The sequence below is a fragment of the Mirounga leonina genome, unplaced genomic scaffold (assembly GCF_011800145.1).
Source record: "Mirounga leonina isolate KUSES-001 unplaced genomic scaffold, KU_Mleo_1.0 Mir_454, whole genome shotgun sequence".
NCBI lineage: Eukaryota > Metazoa > Chordata > Mammalia > Carnivora > Phocidae > Mirounga > Mirounga leonina.
In genome coordinates this window covers 8,654,129-8,678,915 of record NW_023270763.1, presented here as the reverse complement: position 1 = coordinate 8,678,915, position 24,787 = coordinate 8,654,129, and the positions used below count along the sequence as shown (strand labels likewise).

Below are 24,787 nucleotides of genomic sequence, written 5' to 3'. Positions count from 1 at the left end.
TTTTTATTTTTTAAGATTTTATTTATTTATTTGACAGAGAGACAGCAAGAGCAGGAACACAAGCAGGGGGACTGGGAGAAGGAGAAGCAGGCTTCCTGCCGAGCAGGGAACCCCATGTGGGACTCGATCCCAGGACCCTGGGATCATGACCTGAGCCGAAGGCAGACGCTTAATGACTGAGCCACCCAGGCGCCCCTTCTTTTCTTTTTTTAAAAGATTTTATTTATTTCTTTGACAGAGAGAGACACAGCGAGAGAGGGAACACAAGCAGGGGGAGTGGGAGAGGGAGAAGCAGGCTCCCCGCTGAGCAGAGAGCCCGATGTGGGGCTCGATCCTAGGACCCTGGGATCATGACCTGAACCGAAGGCAGACGCTTAACGACTGAGCCACCCAGGCGCCCAACACTTGTTTATTTTTTAAGATAATTTTTGAACACTTTATAATAAAAAGTCAAAGTGTGGTACAAAATATCCGTTTTCCTGAGCTGTAATCAAGGTTACATACTCGCTCCAGTGGGCTGTAAATTTTATATACCATTTGACATTTAATAATGAAATAGTGAAAAGTTCCCCATGCACGTTAGAGCCCCTTTCTTTTTGTATCTTTAAATTTCTTTCACTGCACAAAAAATGTGCCAGATCCCAGCCCATCGGGATCTCTCCAGTCTGTCTGAAGTCTGGCTGCAGAATTAAGCAGCAGAATCGGCAGCATGTGGGTATGTGTGTCTGGCAAATTCCAGCTGCCTTATAATTTATGGCTACTCTTATTCTCTGTCACATACCAGCTATTTTGCCTTCCCAGGGTGACAGAAAGGAAAGTCCTAGTTTAAAAAAAAAAAAAAAATTTTTTTTTTTTTTTTTGAGTAATCTCTACAGGCAATGTGGGGCTCGAACTCAACCCCGAGATCAAGAGTCAAATGTTCCATCGACTGAGCCAGCCAGGTGTCCCAGGAAAGTTCTATTTATTTTTTATTTTTTATTTTTATGTTTTAAAGATTTTATTTATTTGACAGAGAGAGACACAGCGAGAGAGTGAACACGAGCGGGGTGGGGGAGTGGGAGAGGGAGAACCAGGCCTCCCGCCGAGCCCAATGCGGGGCTTGATCCCAGGACCCCGGGATCACGACCTGAGCCAAAGGCAGACGCTTAACGACTGAGCCACCCAGGTGCCCCTCTATTTTTTTTTTTTTTTTAAGACTTATTTATTTTAGAGAGAGAGAGAGAAAGGGGACGGGCAGAGGGAGAGAATCTTCAAGCAGACTCCCCGCTGAGCATGGAGCCCTACGTGATCCCAGGACCTTGTCATCATGACCCGAGCCAAAGTCAAGAGCCGGTCCCTCAACTGACTGAGCCACCCCGGTGCCCTGTCACGGTAGCTATTTTTATCACTTATGAAAGTGTCCCCAAAAGTCACCTCTCTTTAATGCTTTGTGCTTTTTCTTGTTGGGTGGGTCATGTTTAGCAAATACCCTCCATCTCACTCTGTCCCGGGAGGTTGTATTTCCTTCCACAAATTTTAAAGTTTTCTTCCAGGGGCACCTGGGTGGCTCAGTCATTAAGCGTCTGCCTTTGGCTCAGGTCAAGATCCCGGGGTCCTGGGATCGAGCGCCGCATCGAGCCTGCTTCTCCCTCTGTCTGCCGCTCCCCCCACTTGTGCTCACTCTCTCTCTCTGTCAAACAAATAAATAAAAATCTTTAAAAAAATTAAAAATGATTTAAAAAAATAAAGCTTTCTTCCTACACATTCAGCTCTTTAATTTATCTAGAATTCCTTTTTATGTATGAAGTAGATATCCAGTTTTTCCCCCATACGGATAATCACTGTCACAGCTCCTTTCATTAAGTTGTCCATCTGTCCCCTCTGTTATGTGTCATATTTCACATATGTCAGTGGCTGCTTCTGGACTCACTCATCTATTCCACTCCTAGTGTTTTTCTGTCCTATGAGCACCTCATTTTAATTACTATGGCTCTAGAATATATAACTTCATAGCTGCGAGCATGTGTCTTTCGCATTGTTCTTTTTCTTCACAAGTCTTGATTTCCTTGATCCTTAGCCCTTCTGTATAAATTTTAGAATCACTTAGTCAGGTTCCATACACACACACACGCATACACACACACCTATGGGGATTTTGACAGAGATTATAGATTAACTTCGGGAGAAAAATTGAGATCTTGATGATATTGTGTTTCCCATCCATGAATATGGAATAGCTCTCTGTGCATTTAGATATTCTCTGATGACTTTCAATAAAGTTTCATAAAGTATTCCTCAAAGATCTTGCACATTTTTGGTTGGTACGGTTTATGTCTAGTAACTTCATATTTCACTTCAGCAATTGCTTTTGGAAACTGGTTAAAAGCCTTCTTCTGAAAAGGGATGCCACTATTTTCCCTTTCACTTGAATTGACCTAGAGAAGGTTTATTTTTCATTTTGAAATCCTGTTTCCCCTTTACAGCAAATATGAACATTTTGCTGCATATACTCTCTCTGTATCTGTCTCTCTCTCTTTTTTAAGATTTTATTTATTTACTTGAGAGAGAGAGAGAGAGCGAGGGGCAGAGGGAGAAGCAGACTCCCCTCTGAGCAGGGAGCCTGATGCGGGGCTTGATCCCAGGACCCTGAGATCATGACCTGAGCTGAAGGCAGACACTTAACCTTAACCGAGCCACCTGGGAGCTCCTCTGTATCTCTTTATATTTGTATGTGTATAAATGAACATACACAAGCACGTATATATACACACATGTATACACATAAAAGTGTGTACACACATACACATACATACTTTTTTCCAAAAACTGGGCATCATCCCCTCACATGAGGAGGCACACAATGTCAGTTTATCCCACTAATGGGACAATGTGTATTCCTCTAATGGTTAATTAACTTTGACAATGTGGCTTAAGTGGTATCTGCCAGATTTAATCACTGTGAAGTAACCACTTACTCCTTTGTAATTAATACAGAATCTTGAGGGAGAAACTTTGAAACTATGCATTCAAGCTTCCATCAAGTAGTTTTTTTTCCCCCTGTGTTGTTCTTATTGTGGTAAAATGTACATAACATAAAATTTACCATTTTGGGGTGCCTGGCTGGCTTAGCTGGCAGAGCATGCAACTCTTGATCTCAGGGTTGTAAGTTCAAGCTCCACGTTGCATGTAGAGATTACTTAAAAATAAAATCTTGGCGCACCTCTGTGGTTAAGTGTCCAACTCATGATTTCAGCTCAGGTCATGACCTCCGGGTCTGTGCTCAGCATGGAGTCTGCTTAAGTTTCTCTCTCCCTCTCCCTCTGTCCCTCTTCCCGCTCATGCTCTCTCTCTCTCAAATAATCTTTTTTAAAAATAAAATCTTTATTTATAAGTAAATCTTTAAAAATAAAATCTTTATTGATTATATATTTATAAAATATTTATATATTTATTTGTTATGAATAATAATACTATGACTAAGTAAGTAAATAAATAAATAAATAAAATTTACAATTTTAGTTATTTATAAGTATATAGTTCAGTGGCATCCACTACATTCATACCATTGGGCAACCACTGCCATTATCCATCTCCGGAACTTTTCTTCCAGCTTTATCAAGTTATAATTGCATAACATTGTGTGAGTTCAAGGTGGACAACATGTTGATCTGATACTCATATACTGGAAATGATTATCACCACAGCTAACACCCCCATCATGCCGTCAATGAATTTTTAATATACACTGATAATTCTTGCCTGAATCTGTTACTATAATGACTGCAACTGGTCATTTTTTTAAAGATTTATTTATTTATTTGAGAGAGAGAGGTGGGGGGAGGGGCAGAGGGAGAGAGAATCTCAAGCACAGAGCCCTAGACATGGGGCTTGATCTCACAATGCTAATATCCCGACCTGAGCAGAAAACCAGGAGTAGAATGCTCAACTGACTGTACCACCCAGGCGCCCCCAAATGGTCATTTTCTAAATGGTCCTTCCTCCTATGATAGTGTTCTACTGTAAAGAAGCTTCTTCCCTTTTATGGAAAAATATTCCCATTTATGTGTTTTTACGCATTGTCAGAATGGATGCCCGTGGATTCTTACTTTATTCAATGTGGAGATGTGGAGTCCTTGTTGTCCTCATTCATTTGATGTACAGTTGTCCCCAACTTGGCCAGTGGGGCCACCCCCCCCATTCAATTTGGCTTGAGTCCTTTTGACACGCCCTCATCATTTTGTGATCATTTTTTGCCATAACAAGACATTCCAGATTCACCTGTACTTTCCTGGCCCTTGCCCTGGAATCAGCCAGTCCTCCAAGGAACCCTGGGTCCCCCAGTTAGAAAGGAATAGTATTTAGAGACCAGTATCTGGGCTCTAAGGAATTTTAAGGAAAACACGCTGGGCTGGTGCCTCCGCCTTTGGTGATTCTGGCCACCAGGTGGCAGTACTGCTCAGAAAAATGCAAAAGACCCAGAATCTGGGCGGGGTGGGGAGAGTTGGGGCTGGACTGGCCAGGCTCCTTGATGGGGTTGTCTTCGGTCCTCTTTCTGGAAAGGGGACACACAAACTTACCAGCACTTCATGTGCATACTCTCCCCCATCCTCCTCTCCCCCTCCCCCAATACATGCCTCACACCCCCTCATCAATTTCTTCATGTCTTATTTTTTAGTTGTTTGTAAACTCTAAGCCCAATGTGGGGCTTAAACCCACATGCTCCACCAACTGCACCGGCCAGGCAGTCCATGTCCTTTTATCCTGAAGCCTTCTAGGAGGGGTTAGTCCCAGGGCACAGAGGGAGAGGGGATGGATCCCAAGGCTTCAAGGAGGCCCTCATTTGCAGTGCCCAGCCCAGCCCACCCTATTTCCAGCACAGTCCACAAACACAGCTGTGGGCTACAAGCACGGAGAGGCCCCTTCCCCAGAGGGCCCCCACTCCTAAGACAGAGTGTCTCCAACTAGCTGTTCTTTGGGGCCGCGGGCCCCAGCTGGCTCCCTCCCTCTGGACCTGGTAGGTAGGTTAAAAAGAAAACCACAGGCCCAAAAAGGCATCACTTGTGTTAAGGCCCCAAGTCAGTAAACCAAGATTTAATACCTAACCTAACTGTAGTTTCAACCCCTCAGAAATGTAACCTTTTTTTTTTTTAAAGATTTTATTTATTCACTTGAGACACAGATACAGAGAGAGAGCACGAGCAGGGGGAGAGGCCGGGGGAGAGAGAGAAGCAGGCTCCCTGCTGAGCCAGAAGCCCGAAGTGGGGCTCGATCCCAGGACCCTAGGATCATGACCTGAGCCAAAGGCAGACGCTTAACCGACTGAGCCACCCAGGTGCCCCGAAATGTAACCTTTTTAAAATATATTTATTTATTTATTTTTAAGACTTATTTATTTATTTTAGAGACAGTGAGAGAGACCGCAAGTGGGGGGGGGGCAGAGGGAGAGAGAGAGAATCTCAGGCAGACCTGAGTTGCAATCAAGAGTCAGACACCTAACTGACTGAGCCACCCAGGCACCCCAGAAATGTAACCTTTAACCAGCCAAATAGGAATTTCCTGCTCTAGGGTCAGCCCTAGGAAGTTTACTGAAAGATCCCTTCCATTCCCCTTAGGAGGGCGAACTTGCCTAAAACAATGAATTCTTTCTAATAATTTCCTTTGTTCTACTCCCTCTCTATTTTTAATTTTTTTAAGACTTTAATTATTTATTTGAGAGAAAGAGCAAGAGCTCGAGCATGAGCAGGGGAAGAGGCAGAGGGACAAGCAGACTCCCCACTGACCGCAGAGCCTAACTCAGAACTCAATTCCAGGACCCTGATATCATGACCCAAGCCAAAGTCAGACACTTAGCCCACTGAGCCACCCAGGTGCCCCTCCCTCTCTATTTTTAAAAAAACTTTCATTTCCTGTGGCCCTTTGGGGTTCCCCTTTACCTGTTAGATGGTGTGCTGCCTGATTCATGAACCAAATAATAAAGCCAATTAGCTCTTTCCTGGGTTGGGACGCCTGGCTGGTTCAGTCAGTGGAGCCTGTGATTTTTGATCTTGGGGTTGTGAGTTTGAGCCCCACGTTGGGTATGGACATTACTTAAATATAAAATCTTTGGGGCACCCAGGTGGCTCAGTCGGTTAAGCATCCGACTCGGTTTCGGCTCAGGTCATGATCTCATGGGTGGTGGGATCCAGCCCCTCATCAATCTCCACACTCAGAGGGGAATCCGCTTGAGATTCTCTCTCCCTCTGCCCCTCCCCTCGCCTCCACACGCGCGCATGATTACGAGTGCTCTCTTTCGCATAAATAAATCAATCTTTAAGAAATAAAATAAAAAATAAAATAAAATCTTTAAGTGCTTGCTTCAGCAGCACATATACTAAAATTGGAATAATACAGAGATTAGCATGGCCCCTGCACAAGGATGACATGAAAATTCGTGAAGCATTCCATGTTTAAAAAAAAAATTAGGGACGCCTGGGTGGCTCAGTCGGTTAAGCGTCTGCCTTCGGCTCAGGTCATGACCCCAGGGTCCTGGGATCGAGTCCCGCATCGGGCTCCCTGCTCCGCGGGGAGCCTGCTTCTCCCTCAGCCTCTGTCTCTCTCTCTGTGTCTCTCATGAATAAAAAAAAAAAAAAAAAAAATCTAAAAAAAAAATTAAAATCTTTAATAAATAAATAAAATTTACTGGGTTGAATTTTTTTTATCTAACACAGGGAACCCAGAGGGAAGGGTTTCCCACAGGGGTGGGCCACCCAGGTGAGCTTAGAGCTGCTTCTCTGAGCTGGCTGCCTCCACCCCCCACACCACCCCCCACCCACCCCTGTTGGTTAAGTCAAAGGAAGTTGTGGGGGTAATCTCTTCCCTCCACTTATTTATTTTCCCACAAGTAAACTAGAGTACATATTAAAAAAATATACCCTCCCCCCGCAAAAAAACCCACCAAGGGACTGTTCAAGCAACTTAAATCTATGGTTTGATTACTTCAGAAGCAAGCATTTGCAAGTGAGTCCACATTCTGTCCCTAGGAATTAGGTGCCATTAATTTTTTTTATTTTTTTATTTTTTAAAATTTATTTATTTGACAGAGAGAGCACAAGTAGGCAGAGTGGCAGGCAGAGGGAAAGGGAGAAGCAGGCTCTCCGCCGAGCAGGGAGCCTGATGCGGGGCTCGATCCCAGGACCCCGGGATCATGACCTGAGCCGGAGGCAGCCGCTTAACCGACTGAGCCACCCAGGCGCCCCTCTTTATTTTTAAGTACTCTTCACACCCAACGTAGGCTCGAACTCAAGACCCCAAGATCAAGAGTTGCACACTCCACCAACTGAGCCAGCCAGGCGCCCTGGTGCTGTTAATTTTTGTAGTTCGCCTCCCCTGCTTCCTGGCAGAGTAAATGTAAATGTCGACCCTGCCAATCCTTCTTCACCCTCTCCCACCAGGACTGGTACAGTAGCCACCTGACCCTCCTCTCTGGTCCTACCCCTTCCCAGCCAGAGACCCCCAGACCGCCCACCCACCTCCCCAGCCCCCTAAACTGTCACTCTTACCCCCCGGGGAACCGAGGCTCCAGCACCTCTGAGCTCCTGGGCTTTTCTCCCAAGCCCGCCCAATCCCCTCTCTTCCCCTCTGTTCACACGGCCACCTCTACCTAAACTGACCTCCCCTCCTACCTCCCATAAAATTGGGCAATGACCCCTAAAATTCCCTGGTCTCCTAATGAGGCCTCCTTCTGTTTTCTCACTTGGAATGACCTCCCTGCCTCCCCTGATCCATCCTCCTCACCCTCCAATCAAATTCTTTCTCCCCATCTCCCCCACAGACCTGGGCCCGCTCTTAACTCCCTCGCTGGGCCAGCAAAGGGCTGACACATGGGAGTGGGGGTAGAGAAGGGGCAAGACGGTATGACTGAATGGGCTGCCCGCCCATGCTTGTCAGATTTACCTCGAACACAAATCACTTGGGAAGAGAGCAAAACACCAGATTCTGACTCGGTAGGTCTGGGGTGGGGCGGAGAGTCTGCAGGTCTAACAAGCTCCCAGGTGATGCGAAGCTGCTAGATCGGGGACTGGCCCACTGATTGGTTGGGGAGCCCAGGTGCAGGTGGCATCATCCGGGGTATAAGACCGCTGGGTGGTGGCTACACAGGGGTTACCAGTGCGAGTGACTGGAGGAGCCATGGGGCTGAGCCATGGGCTCTTCATCTGCTTTCTGCTCTTGGGAGGCGTGGAGCTGTGCTACCCCCAGACCACTTCTCTGGGTGAGACCTACTACTCATTGCCATCTAGGCCCCCCGTGGTGGTGGAGTGTCTGGAGGCCCAGCTGGTGGTCACTGTCAGCAAAAACCTTTTTGGTACTGGGAAGCTCGTCAGACCTGCAGACCTCACCCTGGGCCCAGAGAACTGTGAACCCCTGGTCTCTATGGACACAGATGATGTGGTCAGGTTTGAGGTCGGGCTGCATGAGTGTGGCAACGGGATGCAGGTGAGACTTGGCCCCCTTGGTGGCCACGGGGAGTGTGGATGCAGGGCCAGGGAGAGGTGGGGCTGGGCCAGAGCCCTTTCACTTGCTGGGGACAGGGAGCAACTGAGGCCTGAAGCCTGGGATTGGCAACTTGGGGTGGTTGAAAGTGCTTGCCTCTGGTTGCCGGAATCAGGTAGACAGGGTGGAGTCCAGAGATGGCTCTGCACTCTGGGCCAGAGAGGGCATTCCCCACTCTGATTCCTGAGGGTTTGTGAACCCCTGGAGGGCATCCAGGAGAGATGTGGCTTTGAGGGAGGGGGCAAAGGGCTTCATGATCACCTCTGTGTTAACTTCAAGGCACAAACGGGATCCCTGGGGGTAGTCCCAAGTAGGGGGGGTGGGGACACTTAATGTGGGAGGCAGGTACCGAAGAGCTAAGTAATTCAGGCTACAAGGAGGGGATTCCAGCAAGGCAGGGCTGGACTGGGCACAGGACCCCTAGCTGGTCCATGGTTCCTTGGACTACTTCCTGTCACCCCACAGCCCATCTTCTCCTTTGTCCTGGGCTCTTGCCCACCAGGCCCTGGACTCACGGCTCAGCTTGGCTAGGGTGGGGGCAAGCTCAGTAAGCACCTGGAGCCTTCCTGGGGCTTTAATCTTCCATGCTGCCCCCCACCCCCGGGGCTTACCCTGAGGCCTCCTCTCCCTTGTTTCCCCAGGAAGAGGACAGCGAGCCCAGAGAACCCAAAGAGTTATTTGAGGAATCATTCTAGTTGAGTAACTCCCAAACTTTGGGCATTAGAACCGCCCGGCGAGCATTTAAAAATCCTGATTCCCTTTTCCTGTGCTAAATCAGATGGGCTGTGGGAGCCAACTAGCAGCATCCTTAAGGCCCCCGGGTGACTCCAATAGGCACAACCTGGCCGTGCCCTTTTCCGGGGTGGGGTTCACAATCCTGCCTGATAAGAATCACCTGGGGCCAGGCCCTGTGCTGTCCCACCAGCTGCAATTGGTTTAATGCCCTGAAATTCTGAACTTCTGAACAGGGCGACCCACAAATGTTGCTGCTGGTCCATCTGGGGCCCTAGCTAGTAGAAAGCTAGGACTCTCTCCTAAAGATGCAGTGGTTCGGGCATGGCCAGGCAGCAGCTCGGTCTCCTCCCGGGTGGCCCCTTGGAAGATGCAAGTATCCGGTAGCACCTGCCTGAGCTCTTCCTGCCTCTGGCAACCACTGACCCAGTATCCCCTTCCGTGATGTGGGTATGAGAAGAAGAGAAGGGAGGGCAAGTTGAGTCTTAACTGCTATGGCCATGAATTAAACTTCTTGGAACCTTCTGGGTTCAAGGTGGCTCTCTAGGTCCCAGGCCTTCCCTGCCCCCCCTTCCACCCCCAGAAGGAAACGGTGTTGGGATGGGGGTGGCAGCCTGAGAAGGGGAGCACATATCCAACACCCCTGGTCGCTGGGCACCACTTGGGGCCTGACACAGAGCTGATCCAGACCCCCTGCGGTGGTGTCACAATTTCAGGGGGGGGGCGGGAAACGGAGGTTCGAGGGTGGTACCTGTTCAGGCTTTCGCATGGGTCATCAGGAGGGTGGGCTTTGAGTCCAGGGTCTGGGTTCTCCCCGCCTCAGGTGGGCTGCCCTCCCTGCACCCTTTCGTGGGCAGGTGATGCTGTTGGGGTTAATCCCTCCCGTTCCGTTCAGGTGACGGACAGTGCTCTGGTGTACAGCACCTTCCTGCTCCACAGCCCCCGCCCTGCGGGAAACCTGTCCATCCTCCGGACTAACCGCGCCGAGGTTCCCATCGAGTGCCGCTATCCCAGGTCAGTGTGGCACAGGGCGTGTTGCTGCGCCTGGTGCAGAGGCCCCTCCCAGCATGCTCCGGCAGCTTGGTGGCTCGAAGTTGTGCGTACTTAGGTTGAGGTCACCGCCCTCCACTCCAGCGGGGAGTGGGGAGGCCGCTGAGTCTGCCCTGAGCCTCTGAAATGCATCGGGGCCGCAGCTGTCTCTCGGTGGAAGCTGCAGGGCTGCCCAGCCCAGGCCCGCCTTGAAGTTCGGAAAAACTCCGTGCAGGGGGAGGTTCTAGGCTTGGGCTAGCACAGCCTGCTCTTGGCCTCTGGCTTCCCCCGCAATGTGCACGCAGGTGGGGGAGACCCCTCAAGCCTTAGCACCAAACACGTGCCTGTGACCTTGGGCACTGGCGCGTGAGGAGGGGGTAACTATGGCTCATAATGACAAGGCCACAGTGCCGGGTCCTGTGTGGCTCCGCTGAATGCAGAGTGCACAGGCTGGGAGGAGGTAAGGGAGGTACCATGAAGGTATGGGCCTGGGTGGGGGGCGGTTCATGGTAGAGGCTCCCAGAACAAGATCCTGGGAGGGTGCCTCTAGGACGGGTGGGACTGAGACGGTCTGGGCAGAGCCACACACTCCCCAGGGGAGTGCAACGTACCACTAAGAGGGGCGCAGCCCAGGGGTCTGGAGCCCAGGGCCTGGTCAAGAAAGGGAAGGGGGAACAAAAAAGGGAAGGGAGACGGGGGGTTCTAAAGGCCCAACCAGATCCAGAGAAGGGGCGCAGGCTCACACCTTAGCGGGCGCCCCTCCCTAGAACCAAGCTGAATGGGTAAGGACGGGTTTCTCAACCCAGAAGGGCCTCGGGCAGATGGAATCGGTGAGACCAGCTGTGATGGTGTAGAATGAGTTCTGACCCACGGCAGCAGGGGTGGAGGGAGCCTGGAGCCTGAGCTGGTTGGGTGGCGGAAGATGGAAGAGCCAAGGGCAGGAAGGCCAGCCGCCCCTGTACTTGCTCCAGAGGCTGAAGCCCTCCTGGAACCATGGCTGCCTTGCTTTAGAAGATCTCTGCCTGGGACTGACCTGAGAATGTGGGCTTGCCTGGCCCGATGGCGGCAGGTGGTGCAGGTGGGCCTGCCCCAGGCTGGGATGCTCTATCCTAGCTCCAGTTCTCCCATGCATCACCGACACAGCCTCTCCCATGAGACCCGGTGAGGTCGGCAGGGCAGACCTCTGGAGACCTCCTACTGCTTCCAAGGACCTTCCCGTCCTGGTATAGGCCCAGACAGTCTCTGAGGCCCCTCAAGAACCAGAGGGGGTGCAGAGAGGGCTGGCTGCCTCAGGCCCAAAATCTGAGCCTCTGGGGTTAACCCTGATAAGCCCATCTGGGTCTAGAGACCAAACTGCGAACTCGGGTGTATCCCATTTTCATGCCTCAGCAATGTCCTCACAGCTAGAGGGAGGGGCCCACTCACAGATGTGGGGTTTGGGAGGGTCAAGGGGGAGGCTCAGACTTCGGGTGTCTGTTCAGTGGCCTTAGACTCACCACCTGGCTGGGCCCCAGCTGGGGTCTCTGCTGTGAGATAGGAACGAGAGACCCAACCCCTCCACTGAAGCCAGGTGGGATGAGCTCAGGACAGGTGTAGACAGCTGGTCTGCTCCATAGGCACAGCAACGTGAGCAGCCAGGCCGTCCTGCCCACCTGGGTGCCCTTTAGGACCACGATGCTCTCAGAGGAGAAGCTGGTTTTCTCTCTCCGCCTGATGGAGGGTAAGCAAGGAGGGCTTGGGTGGGTGCTGGCAGGGAGAGCTCGGGTGGTCTCACCCCTGACTGTGCCTTTCAGAGGACTGGGGCTCCGAGAAGCGGTCCCCCACCTTCCAGCTGGGAGACCTCGCCCACCTCCAGGCCGAAGTTCACACTGGTAGCCACGTGCCACTGCGGCTGTTCGTGGACCACTGCGTGGCCACGCTGACACCCACCCGGAACGCCTCCCCTCATCACACCATCGTGGACTTCCACGGGTGAGGGCTGGGCCACCTCTCTAGGGAGCCCTTGTAACTACCTGACCTCCACCACCTTTCTCAGCCCCTGACTCCATTGTCCACTCCTCTTCAAAGCTGTCTTGTGGATGGTCTCTCCGATGCCTCTTCTGCCTTCAAAAGCCCCAGACCCAGGCCAGAGACTCTGCAGTTCACAGTAGACATGTTCCACTTTGCTAATGACTCCAGAAACACGGTAATTGACCTTTAAAAAATAACTAGGGGGCACCTGGCTGGCTAAGTCAGTGGAGCGTGTGACACTTGGTCTCAGTGTGGAGCCTACTTCGGGGGTGGGGGAACTTGGAATAAGATTGAACTATAGGGTCAGGCTGACCAGGCTTACTGTCTGCTGTGGGTCACCAGGTATCTCCTTAAGCAACTTGATAGCTCTGTCCCTATCCCAAAACTCTGTGAATTCAGCTGATAAAGCCATGGCCTCTAGTGAGATCTTTAGGGAAGAAGCATGGGTAGCACAAACCCTTAGAGGTAGGTAGGAAGCCCATGACAGGTGGAGAGAATCCAGGGTCTTAGAAATAGAACCAACCAGGGGTAGAGCTGATGGCTCAGATGAGAGGAGGACCACCCACTGTGGCATCTGGTGGCCAGGTCACTAACCTGGTCTTTGCCACAGTGGGCAGGGCCAGAAGCCAGATGAAGGGTTGAATAAAGGGGTTGACAAAAACAGGTGTCACCCTTCCTGGAAGTTTTCTGGAAGGGCAAGAAAAGCAGGTATGAATTTCTCTTCCTACAGGGTAGGCTCTTGAACTTGATCCTAGGCTAGACTGGGGACTTTTTGAAGCTTGAGTGCATCAGCAGCATCTGGAGGGTTTATTGATCTAGGTTGGGCCCCATCCCCAGGATTTGGTTTTAGTAGGTCTAGAAGAGAGCCCAGCCTCTGCATTGCTAACCAGAAAGTGCTGGTAGAATTTTACAAATAAAAAATAGATCTTAAGTTTGCTGAACTAGGAGCAGGGGATGCAAAGTTTGGAATAGCTGCTCAGGAAGGGATTGTAGCAGGGATTTTTTTTTTTTAATTTTGGCTCTATGCTAATCACCTGGAAAGGTCCTATAATCCCCTATCTTTTCACTTAATTGGGATGGGGACAGCATCTCTTTTCTAACATTTTATCATGGAAATTCTCCTGTGATGAAAGAATTTCACAGCAAATACCTATATACCTATCATCTAGATTTCTACCATTAGACTAGTGAATGAATGACCATAAAATATGGTCTTTTTTACTTGGAAATCATCAAAAGCTACTTCAGCTCCTAGGGGGCTCTAATAAACAGCTGGGTTTACAAACCACTAAACCAAAGGCTCCTATGGCTGAGGGGCATTAAGGGGTTAGCACAGTGAATTTGTAGATGACACTGGAGCTACCTCCCCATGCCCAGCAGTTCTGTTCTGAGAACAGGAAGCTTGATACAGACTGGTCAATAAAAGGAGGGGTGTGAATCAAGGCTATTGGTGAGATGCCCTGAAGCTCCAGATGGGTCAGATGGGGCTGCGGATAAAGAACAGACTGAGAAAGGGTCCTGATCACCCAGATCAGTGACCTTGTGGGTCCTAGGGTAGAGGATCCTAGTTGGGGTAGGGAGTGCCACTGACCCTCAGAGGTGACCTGGTTGGGGGGGGGGAGAAAGGGATAAGGCTTCATACAGGTGGTGGTTATCAGCGCAGGTGCAACCTGAGCTGCTATCTGCCCCTCTAGGGATTTTGGGGGGGGTTGGGGGGGGTTGCGGACCAGAGACCAGAGGATGCTGCTGATCAGTGGAAGGTAGCCTGAGTTCTGGGAAGATTCTCCCTTAACAGTAAATGGGGTGGTTTGGCTGACCCTGTCCAAGGCACAGAGAAGTAAACCTTTTATTCAAGAGGAACAGAACCATTGTAGAGTCTTGGGCCCCAGTTAACATGAGAAAATGTACTGGGAAGAAGCTTGAGGATAAAAGCAGTGCTATCCTGAAATAGGGATTCTAAGGGATCCCAGAGCTCTCCTCTGCTGGGGCAGATAGAAGGCTGGTGGCCTGGGGCGCCTGGCTGGCTCAGTCAGCGGAGCATGTGACTCTTGATCTCGGGGTTGTGAGTTCAAGCCTCACATTGGGTGTAGAGATTACTTTAAGATCTTTAAAAAGAAAAAAGCCGCTGGCTAGAAGTGTATCCTCCCTTGTTTAAATTGGCTTCCCTGCTGGTGCACTCAGCCACTAGGTGGTGGCCAAGGTTTATGGCTCTGCAAAAGGCTTCAGAGAAGGTGGTAGAACTTCTACGCCCTTGTAGGGTTGGCAGGAGTTGCCAAAGCACTACCTGGAGTATGAAGGGGGGGCCTCTGCCTGGGGGTGCATCTGCCGAGTGGACCAGGGCTGACGTGAACCCTGGCTTCGTATCAAAATTTCCCCGATCCCAGGTGGCACGGTGGTAAGGGATTGGAGAGTTTGGGAAAGATTGGTGGGGGGTGGGGGGGGTATAAAGCTGGTGGGTTACAGTCTAGAATCTGATCTGCCACTTCAAGTCTTGGCTGACTTCACCTCTGACCCTCTACTATCTCTAAAATGAACTCCAAGGGTTCAGGTTAAAGAACTGGCTTACTCAAGTCCCTGGTACAGCTTAGAATTCCACCTCGTAACACCTGCTCTTACTTCTAGATCTATATCACTTGTCATCTGAAGGTCACTCCGGCTGACCAAGTCCCGGACCAGCTAAACAAAGCCTGTTCCTTCATCAAGTCTACCAAGAGGTGAGGGAACAGGTTAGACATGGCTGGGGCAGAAAGCCATGTCACCGGCCTCCCTGGGGTCCGTTCCCCTAGGATGTATACCAGCAGCAGGCTGGTTCCTGAGGGTAACACGGCCATCTGATCTTCTGGTCTTCTTCCCCGCACCCCCCCTTCCCCCCACCCCGACCTGCTCAGGTGGTACCCTGTAGAAGGCACTGCTGACGTCTGTCACTGTTGTAACAAAGGCAGCTGTGGCCTTCCAGGCCGTTCCAGGAGGCTGTCCCACCTAGAGAGAGGGCAGCGCAAGTCTGCTTCCCGAGCCCGAAGTCGAAGGCACGGTAGGTGTTAGGACCCCTCCAGGGCTCTTGCCCTTCCCTCCGTCTAGGGTACGTGCTGTCCCTGCAGGGTGACATTCCTCTTTGGTCTCCCACTCAAGGCTGCTCACCGCTGGGGGAATGCGGTTTTGGGCTTTCTTACATAGAAGACTTGGGGGCTAATAGGGGACTCTAAACCCCCACTCCAGCATCAGCCAGGGGCTCAGAGTAGGGCGTGATCAGGACTGTGGGGGAGATAACGCAGCTTCTAGAACAAAACCTGGTTAAATCTGAAATAGAGCAAAACCATCGGACCCCTGGTGCGGGACTAAGGTGACCCTTAGGTATCCTGTGTCTTTCAGTGACCGAAGAAGCAGAGATCACCGTGGGGCCTCTGATCTTCCTGGGAAAGGCTGGTGATCGTGGTGTGGAGGGGTCCACCTCTCCTCACACCTCTGTGATGCTGGGCTTAGGCCTGGCCACGGTGGTATCCCTGACTCTGGCTACCGTGGGCCTGGTCCTTGCCCGGAGGCACCGTACTGCTTCTCGCTTGGTGATATGCCCTGTGTCTGTTCCCCAATAAAAGAAGAAAGTGAGCTCTGGGGTGTGGCGCAGTGATGTCATATAGGGGTGAGGGGGAAGAGGGGGCAGACGGGAGAACAGTGCTGTGGGCTCAAGGAGCACCCTCCAGCATGGACTACTGCATCTCTAGCGTGGGGTGGTCTGTCCACAGCAGAGAGGCCAGACTGGGTTATGAAGGCAAGCCTGCATTTTCCTGGCTCTGGGCAACACGGCCTTCCTGGGAGAGGGGCTCATCTTCCCAGGCCACCATCCTCCCATGTCTCCAAGGAGGCCAAGATGTCAGCTATTGGGGGCAAAAAAGCAGGGTGGGCCCTGCCAGCCCCGCTTCTGGGCTAGCAGAGGGTCTGGTGTGTCTCTGGACCCGGTGCATCTGAAATCGGGGTGGGGGCAGGGAGGAAAGGATGGGGTCGGCTTCTCTAGGGGGCAGTAGACTTGAGGCCCAGAGGTGACCGGGTCCAGGGCGGAGGTCTGGACAGTGGTCACCCTGGGCCTGAGGCTGCTGTAGGGGAGCACGTCTGGGGTGTAGGGTGAGTGGGAGTGTGCTATGGCCAAGTCACCAACTCAGAGGTAGGCTCCTCAGAAGGGCTGAGCCCTGCTTGAAGCTTCCTGTCACTGGGGGGAGCTGCTTTCCCCCTCTGATAGAGCTGTCTTCCTCTCCTAAGCCCCAGGGGTGCCCAAGCAGCTTGTGACCCCCTCTCCAGGGCAGGGGGTCCCCCGCTCCCTCTGACAGCTGTGACACCCCCCCTCCCCCCAGGGGGCTGTGGCCCTTAGCTGGCTCCAACCTCACCCCAGACCCCAACGCCTCCTCCTGATTGGGTGAAGTTCCCCTTCACTGGGAATCCCAGGCTTGCCAGTTACTTTCTGTGAGCCTGAGGCTCCTCATGGGCAAAATGGGGCTGGTACCGGTTGGGCGGGCTTGTTGGACATAAATGGGATTGGAACCAGAAGGAGCTTAATTGTTGCATCTGGAATGGCTCCCTCCCTGCAGCCTGGGGCCTGGCTGAGGGCAGAGGCTTGGATGTGTTGACAGAGGCCTAGAGACAAATGTCTAAAGTACATTCAGGGGGCGCCTGGATGGCTCAGTTAAATGTCTGCCTTCGGCTCGGGTCATGATCTCAGCGTTCTGGGATCAAGCCCCGCATCAGGCTCCCTGCTCAGTGAGGAGCCTTCTTCCTCTCCCTCTGCCACTCCCCCTGCTTGCGCTCTCTTGCGCTTTGTCAAATAAAATTCTTTAAGTACATTCAGAGCAAGGTTTTGATTCTGGGTCTGCCTCGGTTCTTGCCCCTCTAAGGGTGGTCTGTGAACACTATTAGCATCACCTGGGGACTTGTGGAAAGGCAGAATTTGGGGCCCCATCCCAGCTCTAATCTGCATTTTAAAATCTCCAGGTGATTCAGGTGTGTTAAGGTGCCCTGGGCTAGGGGATTTGCAGCAAGAAGGAATCGCCCCCCCCGCCCCCACGCCAAGCAGGTCTGGCTGTGCTGTGGGCGGGAGTAAAAGGCTGGAGATAGGAGGGGTGGGCTTCCTGGAGCTGGTGATCCTGGAGCAAATCCTTGAAGAACCAGCAGGTCCTGGCTGGACAAAAAGGGAAAGGTGGGTGTGGAGGGAGGAAAGGAAGAGAGAACACTTTCTCCTGGAAGAATGGAGGGCCTGGGTGCCTAGAAGAGATGGGGTGGGTAGGGAGGGATGGAGGCCTCCTACCAGTTAGTCATTAACAATGTGAAAAGGAGCCACGGAATGGACAGTCTGTGTCAAGAAGACCCAGAGGAACAGCAGAACATGGCCTGGAGGCAGAATCAGCCTGGCTCCCTGCCTCTGCTGGCCTGGCAGTTCCCCCCATCTGTGAGGTATGCTGTCCAGAGACTGAGTGGAGTGCTTGATGGCCGCCTGGCTCATGCAGCAGGCCTCGGGGGGCCAGAGGGCCTGTGTCTCATCCCACCCAGCTCTACTCCTCACCGAGCCTGTTTCCTCCTCAGCATCATCACCTTTCAGATGGAGTTCTCCACTCTTCAGGGTTCTTGGGAAGAGTAACGCTGTACTTGGGGTCCAATGAAGGGGCTTAGGACAAGTCTCCCCAAAGTGTGTGGCTCGGCCTACAGCTCAAGGTAGGCCACATGCCAATGGAGACCCAACAGCTCAAGAGAAATTTTTGCCCCTCCCTTAACTAGAAGTATTGAATTTGGGGGGAGAGTGTCTTTCCCAGAATGGGAGTTTTTGCCACCAATTTTATCTGAGTGATCCATGGGGCGGGGGGGGGGGGGGGGGGAAACATCTGATTTTTTTTTTTTTTTTTTAAGATTTTTGTCAGCGCAAGCAGGGGAAGCGGCAGGCAGAGGGAGAATCAGGCTCCCCGCTTAGCAAGGAGCCCGGTGCTGGACTCGATCCCAGGACCCTGGGATCATGACCTGAGCAGAAGGCAGATGCTTAACCTACTGAGCGACCCAGGAGTCCCCAAACATCTGTGATTCTTGCCATTTGAATTGCCTTACATGGCCTACCCCCTTCCTTAGCTCAGGATGGCCTATATATTTCATGTCAGCTTTGTCTTTGGGAACGCACATACATGAACGGTTCATGACCCACAAAATTCGATCTGATTTTTGTCCTGTTAATCTGTCTCATGTTAACCTGTAATTTACCCATGTGAGTTTGCACCTCGGGAAGTCAAACTGCACCAGGTGGAGCAAATACGGAGATCACGGGGAATGGCTTCCAATACGCAGTGACCGATAAAGAGAGGGTTGGACGGGTTCCTTTTGTTTAGGGGTAGGATGACTAGATGAGGAAGCCTTGTCTTCCTGTGCAGAGGTGGGCATAAGGTGGTGCATGTGCCCGAAGGAAACATGCCTAGACCTACCTTGTAAGTTACATAAATGAGGCTGGGTGGAGATTTTAGTGCTCTAATGAGGTAAAAGTGATTGTGGATCATTCCAGAGGTCACTCCGTGGTCCATCACAGGTGTGAGGTTTCCACTCAGGGGTCTAGCTGGTGACAAAATTCTTTAGCCAGAGAGACTTTCTGGAGGAGAGAGAATTTTCACTCCCCACCACCCTCGTGTGTGGGGACAGAAGCGCTCCATAAGCTACGGCTACTTCCAGGACACGCCGCAGGGACTGTCCCCGCAACAACCACCCATCCTGTTATCTGCTCTCCTCTTTCGGGGGCTTGCAACATCCTGGGAACTCCTCTCATTCAACTTCTGCTGTCTTCAGCGGGAACAGGAAGTGGCTATATCTGGTGTGGGGAGGAAGTGTGACTAGAATGTGACCCTGGATGTTAGCCCCAGCTGGTTCCAGACGGGCCTCTGCACTGCGTGAAGCTGGCCTCCTTGGGAAGGGCCAGAGAGGCCACCTCCAGCAGTGAGGGCAGAGGGCCCCGCCTTGTAGACTCCACTGGAAGTTTGGGGGAAGTGAGGGAGATAGCCAGCAGCTGAGGGTTGTCTGGATTTCCATTGCTTACAGCCACCTGTTTCCCTGGTGTTTGGGGCAGCTTCTTATTACATGCTATGAAACTCTTGGTGGATCAGCACTTCATGGGTTTAAAACTTTGCCTTTGTGCTTCCTGGTGGCCAAGGGAAAAAGGGGGAGGCGGTGGTTAAAAAGGACAATGCGGGGCTGGGGGAGTAAAATCATGATCGCCCAAATACAAAATGAAAATGTGTCAAAGGTCTTGTTGTAACTCCTTCCTTGAGGGAAACCGCAGGATGTTAGAACTGGTTCAAAGGAGAATCCGAAGACTTACATAAAGGTAATCAGGAATGCAGAAATGAATTTGCTGATAGATGCAAACTTGGCTTCCTCCAAAGGGCAGAAATCAATTTCATCTCCACAGACAGACGGGAATCCTTGCAATCATTTGCATTACTACTGGCTTTCTACAATATACAGAATTGCAAAATATGTTAGGGGTGCCTGGGTGGCTCAATCGGATAAGAGTCTGCCTTTGGCTCGGGTGGTGATATCGGGGTCCTGGGATCAAGCCTTGAGTTCGGCTCCCTTCTGAGCAGGGAGTCTGCTTCTCCCTCTCCCTCTCCCCTTCTCCTCCCACCCCCTCCCCGTGCTCTCTCTCTCTCAAATCTTTGTTTTTTTAAAGATTTTATTTGAGAGAGAGAGAGAACACAAGTGGGGAGGGGGGGAGGGAGAAGCAGACTCCCCACTGAGTGGGAAGCCCGACATGGGGCTCAATCCTGGGACTCCAGGATCATGACCTGAGCCAAAGGCCGACGCCCAACCGACTGAGCCACCCAGGTGCCCCTCTCTCAAATCTTTAAAGAAAAAAAACTTAGTCAAAGACTAGGCAAGGCAGACTTTTATAGAACCAGATAATCTGGAAGGTTGCTAGAAGACATCCAGTTATCTTTTTGCCCATGTCTGAGACACTTTTGCCTGATAGGTGTTAGATTTACCAGGTATTTTTAGCAAGAGATTCTAAGCAGCTCCTAGGGACTAATGAAACTAAGGTTCAGGGGGAGGCTGGATACTACCAGGAAGATAACTCTGTCTCTCGGGGGGCCTCTTGCCCTTAGCCTTTAGGCTAGGAAACCTGGCTTGTCCACACGCCACACTGAGCCCTCTCTTGAGCAACTCCGGATCCCAAACCAGGATGCCAGAGTATTAATTTACAATGAGAACAACTGGGGTGGAGGGCATAGGTCGAGTGAGATTGCCTAGTGTTAAAACAAACTTCTCGGATGAATTAGCTGTGAGTACACATCAGTTATTTCAGACTTGCAGCAAGGGAACCAGCAAAAAGGACAAGCCAGTTCAAAACGTGTTCCAAGGGGCCGGAACTTACATAAGATAACGCTTTTAGGGGCTTTGCTCCTGGGGCTGCAAAGCCATCATGCTTTTGTTGGCTGTGTAGGTCACACCTGGGTCCTGAGTGGGCACCGTTGCCCAGAGATGCCAGGTGCTGTCTATTAATCAGAAATAATGAGCAAGGCAGCTGTGGCTTCTAATCAGACAATCCCTCCAGAGTGTCAGATGGAGGCCAATTAGCCGAGGCACCAAGCAACAAAATCCTGCCTTTCCAAGCAAAACATCAGAAAGTGCTCGAGCCCCTTAGTGGAGAGGCTGGGCCCCCGGGTCTAGCCTTTTCCCAGATTTACATTGATCTTTTCTTGCTCCCGGGTGAGCTGGGGCCGGTTCCAGGATCAGAACCTTCAGAAGCAGTAAACCTTGGCACCTGGAGTGGAGTCTAAGGACTTCTCGGAAAAAAATTAAGTTTCTTTGGCCACCATCGCTCCCCATTCCGTGGCCAACAGCCACATTCTTTCTTGGGCCACGTCATTCATTCTCAGTTGCTAGGGAGCCTTCTGAGGCCTGAGGTCGGCACAAACTCCAGCCTTTGAGACATTAAAAAAAACAAAACAAAACAAAAAACCAACAAAGCTTCCCTTCTGGGCAGAAGATTTTGTTAGGACAGAGGGTCAATGCCAGGGATGTGGCAGTTCCTTTCACTCCTAGGAGCACTTCGTGCCAGGCATACCTAACCCGCCCTACTGTGTGTGTGTGTGTGTGTGTATGGGTGGGGGGGCATTCTCACATTTTTCAAACCAACAACACAAAGAGGTGCACATTCTCTATGCTCTGCAAGTTCCTTTTTTCTTTTTCAAAGATTTTATTTATTTGACAGAGAGAGACACAGCGAGAGAGGGAACACAAGCATGGGGAGGGGCAGAGGGAGAGGGAGAAGCAGGCTTCCCACGGAGCAGGGAGCCCGATGAGGGGCTCGATCCCAGGACACTGGGATCATGACCTGAGCCGAAGGCAGACACTTATCGGCTGAGCCACCCAGGCGCCCGGTGCAAGTTCTTTTTTTACTTAATGATAGATCTTGGCCACTGCTCCATTAGCTCCTGTGAATCTTCCTCATTCTTCCTACTAGTGTTCCGAGGTCATTTAACCAGCTCCTTTCTGCTGGGCAGATGCTTCCGATTCTTTGCCACATACATTGGTTTATTTATTATTATTTTTTAAAGATTTTATTTATTTGAGAGAGAGAGACAGCGAGAGAGGGAAAACAAGCAGGGGGAGTGGGAAAGGGAGAAGCAGGCTTCCCGCTGAGCAGGGAGCCCGATGTGGGGCTCGATCCCAGGACCCTGGGATCATGACCTGAGCCAAAGGCAGACACTTATCGGCTGAGCCACCCAGGCACCCCCATACATTGGTGTAAAGTTCAGTTTGCAAGTGGCCGATCCTCTTTCCCTCCTTTCAGCTCCCTCAGGGGCGTCCTGCTGCAGCGTCAGAACACAGCACACTCACTCTCTCCTGCCTAAAAATTTAAAGTCCATCTCCCCCCCGCCATTCTCCTTCTTGCTGCTGCCCTATTTCTCTTCCTTTCACGACGAAAACTCTTTATTTTTCCCAAATAAAAATAGTCTTTCTTTTCAGGTTATAAAAAAGGAAACTATTCATTGGGACACACTCAAATGATGCAAGAAGAGTACAAAGAAAGTGAAATCACCTGCTATCCTGCTCGTCAGATGTTACTGTGTTGACCAGTGTCCTTCCAGGCACCCACAGCCACGGGCCACCTTATGTAAGTCGCCTCATTCCACACATGTGGGTTTACCCTCTTCCGCCCCATGCCCGGATGTGTGGAACACGAAGGTGGTTCTTGGAAGAGCGGTCTGCACTCCCAGACTGCAAAACCTTCACAACCACAGACATCTATGTGCATCTGTGTGCTCGAGCCCCTGCTTCTCTATGGAAACCACTTTGGTCACCAGTGGCCTCACTGTAGCGAAGTTGGAATTTTGGGGCATTTCCTGAAGACTGCAAGATGAGAGAGCCCGGAACTGGGAGGCAGGGGCCCTGGGTTCTGGGATAGGCACCCCTCCCAGCAGACCTCTAGGAAGTGTCTGTTGGGCCTCTAGGAAGTGTCTGTCACCACTGAGCACCACCTTCATGGGACACTCCTCTTGATTCTCTGCCACCATGCTCGCCCCGGGCTCCCCCAGTCCGGCCTCCTTTCCAGACACTTCTATCTCCTCTGTTCTTCAAAAGTCAGTGTTCCTTAGCCCTGGACTCCCCTTTTCTTATCTTCTGTGGTCTTTCCAGGTCATCTCAGTCTCGTTGCCTGTGATTCCCAAATCCCTATGTCTACCCAGATGTCTGGATTTGCTCGCCTTCCTACCTCACGCTCAACTTGTTGACTGAAATCCCCTCCTCCCCGCTTTCTAGTGTCTTCTACCTCATGGGAAGGCACTCCATGCACCCAGACTTCCAGGCTGTGTCCTACTTCCCGCCTCTGTGAAACTTCTCCACCCTGGCCTTCCCCCTGGCTCCCACACTGGCCCCCAACCTGGGCAGCCCCATCAAGCCTCCCTCAGAGCTCCAGCTCCTGCTCTCCGAGTTTAGATGTCCTCCCCTTTCCAGAGCCTAGGTTCCAGAACCTTTCCAGCCCAGCCTGCCACTATTGTTCTGTTTGAGCCTGTAGGTGTGTGTGAGTGCAGTGGGATTTTAAGGACAATAACTATCACTCAAGCATTTCACTGAGGAAAAAGGAAGCACTTAAGAGAACACCTTTTGAGGGTTGAAAGGCTTTTCTAATGCTTCAGACCATTTCATCTGCACCACCCTCCCCGCCCCCACCACTCCCCAGCGAGGCCAGTGATATGGGGCTGCTCAAGTCTGGAGTTAGACACAGCTTAGAAAGTCACCCTTCATTTCTAGAAAGAGGGCTGGCATCATTGGGAGAACCTAACTTTGGCGCTTCTCCAGACTCAAGGCCTATATCCTCTAAGTCAGGTTCTAGGTCATGAAGAGTCCTGGCCTAGGGTCCCAGAAGAGGGCCCACCACAGGCACTCCTTCCCCTGCTTCATCAACTTTGGGTTGATTAGTCCCCCTCTCTGGGCCTCAGCTTTCTTTTCTATAAAATAAAGTTTTGAACTGAGTGATGGGGGGAGGTGGGAGGTGTCTCTTTCTTAAATCCCTGATGAAGTATGAGTGACATTAGATTATGTAAAGACACTCAACTAGAGTCCCAGATTCAGAGAACTCCGAACCCTGTGAAACTGTGTGCAAGATTGTATGTGTGACCTGCATGTACATGTGTGTGAACATTTCTATCTGAGCGTATTTTGGGAATAGCTTTCTTTAGCTCTGTAAAGGAGGTCTGTGATCCCAAAAGAGTAGTCACCAACCTGGTTCAGGCCTTCTATGTGGACTACAGCAACAGCCTCCAAACTGGTCTCCCCACTCCTTTCTCTGTCCTTTAAACCTATCCTCCACCTACCACACAGGGTATCCTTCTAAAGTGCAATGCTGACTGTCATTCCCTTGCTTGAATCTTTCTACTGGCTCCCATTGCCTAAATTCCTTGCATGGGCATTTAAAGACAATCATAATCTTACCCAGCCTGCTGTCCACCCTAATCTATTTTCTCCTGTCCTCAGCCCCTCCGTGTACCCTCCTGCCCTGGCCACAGGGAACGTTTCACTGCTTCCTGAATGCATCAAGCACTTTCACATCTCTCTTCCTTTGCAAGAGCTTCCCTGTACTCCATCTGGCAAACCCCTGTGTGTGCTTTAAAATCCAACTCAGGCATCCGACCCCTTTGTGATGTCTCCCTGACACCTCCCCCAAATTAACCACACCCTCTGTGCTCCAAGTCCTGTGCTTAAACTCACATTCATCCCCCTGTACTGTATTTACGTGTTTGAGTGTCTGTCTCCCCAAGTAGATATGAAGCTCTCGCAGGAGAGAAACCACGTTTCTGACTCACGTTTTAATCCCCAGGACCCAGCACAGGGCCTGGCACCACATATGTACGGGTAAACACGATCTAAAAGTAAATAAGTAAATGAAGAAGTAAGTCAGTGAGTGAGCGGACTAAGAAGGAAGAATAGATACACCCGAACAGGTGCGTGTCGGGTTGGGTCCCGCCCCACCCCCAACCCACGGAACTACCTTTCC

The 24,787-nt window shown here is 51.2% G+C and overlaps 1 protein-coding gene and 1 non-coding gene across 2 annotated transcripts; both read left to right on the top strand.

The window, feature by feature from the left end:
• The first annotated feature begins 6,325 nt into the window (after positions 1-6,325).
• LOC117999688 lies at positions 6,326-6,429 on the top strand. Its single transcript, XR_004676302.1, has one exon. It is a non-coding gene; the product is annotated as a U6 spliceosomal RNA (small nuclear RNA).
• A 1,686-nt stretch (positions 6,430-8,115) lies between these two features.
• Positions 8,116-15,882, top strand: ZP3 (zona pellucida glycoprotein 3). Its single transcript, XM_034988147.1, has 8 exons — positions 8,116-8,451; positions 10,136-10,254; positions 11,886-11,989; positions 12,063-12,240; positions 12,337-12,454; positions 14,902-14,993; positions 15,168-15,310; positions 15,649-15,882. The coding sequence occupies exons 1-8, from the start codon at positions 8,146-8,148 to the stop codon at positions 15,867-15,869; spliced, it is 1,281 nt and encodes a 426-aa protein (XP_034844038.1). The 5' UTR covers positions 8,116-8,145; the 3' UTR covers positions 15,870-15,882.
• The last annotated feature ends 8,905 nt before the right edge of the window (positions 15,883-24,787 follow it).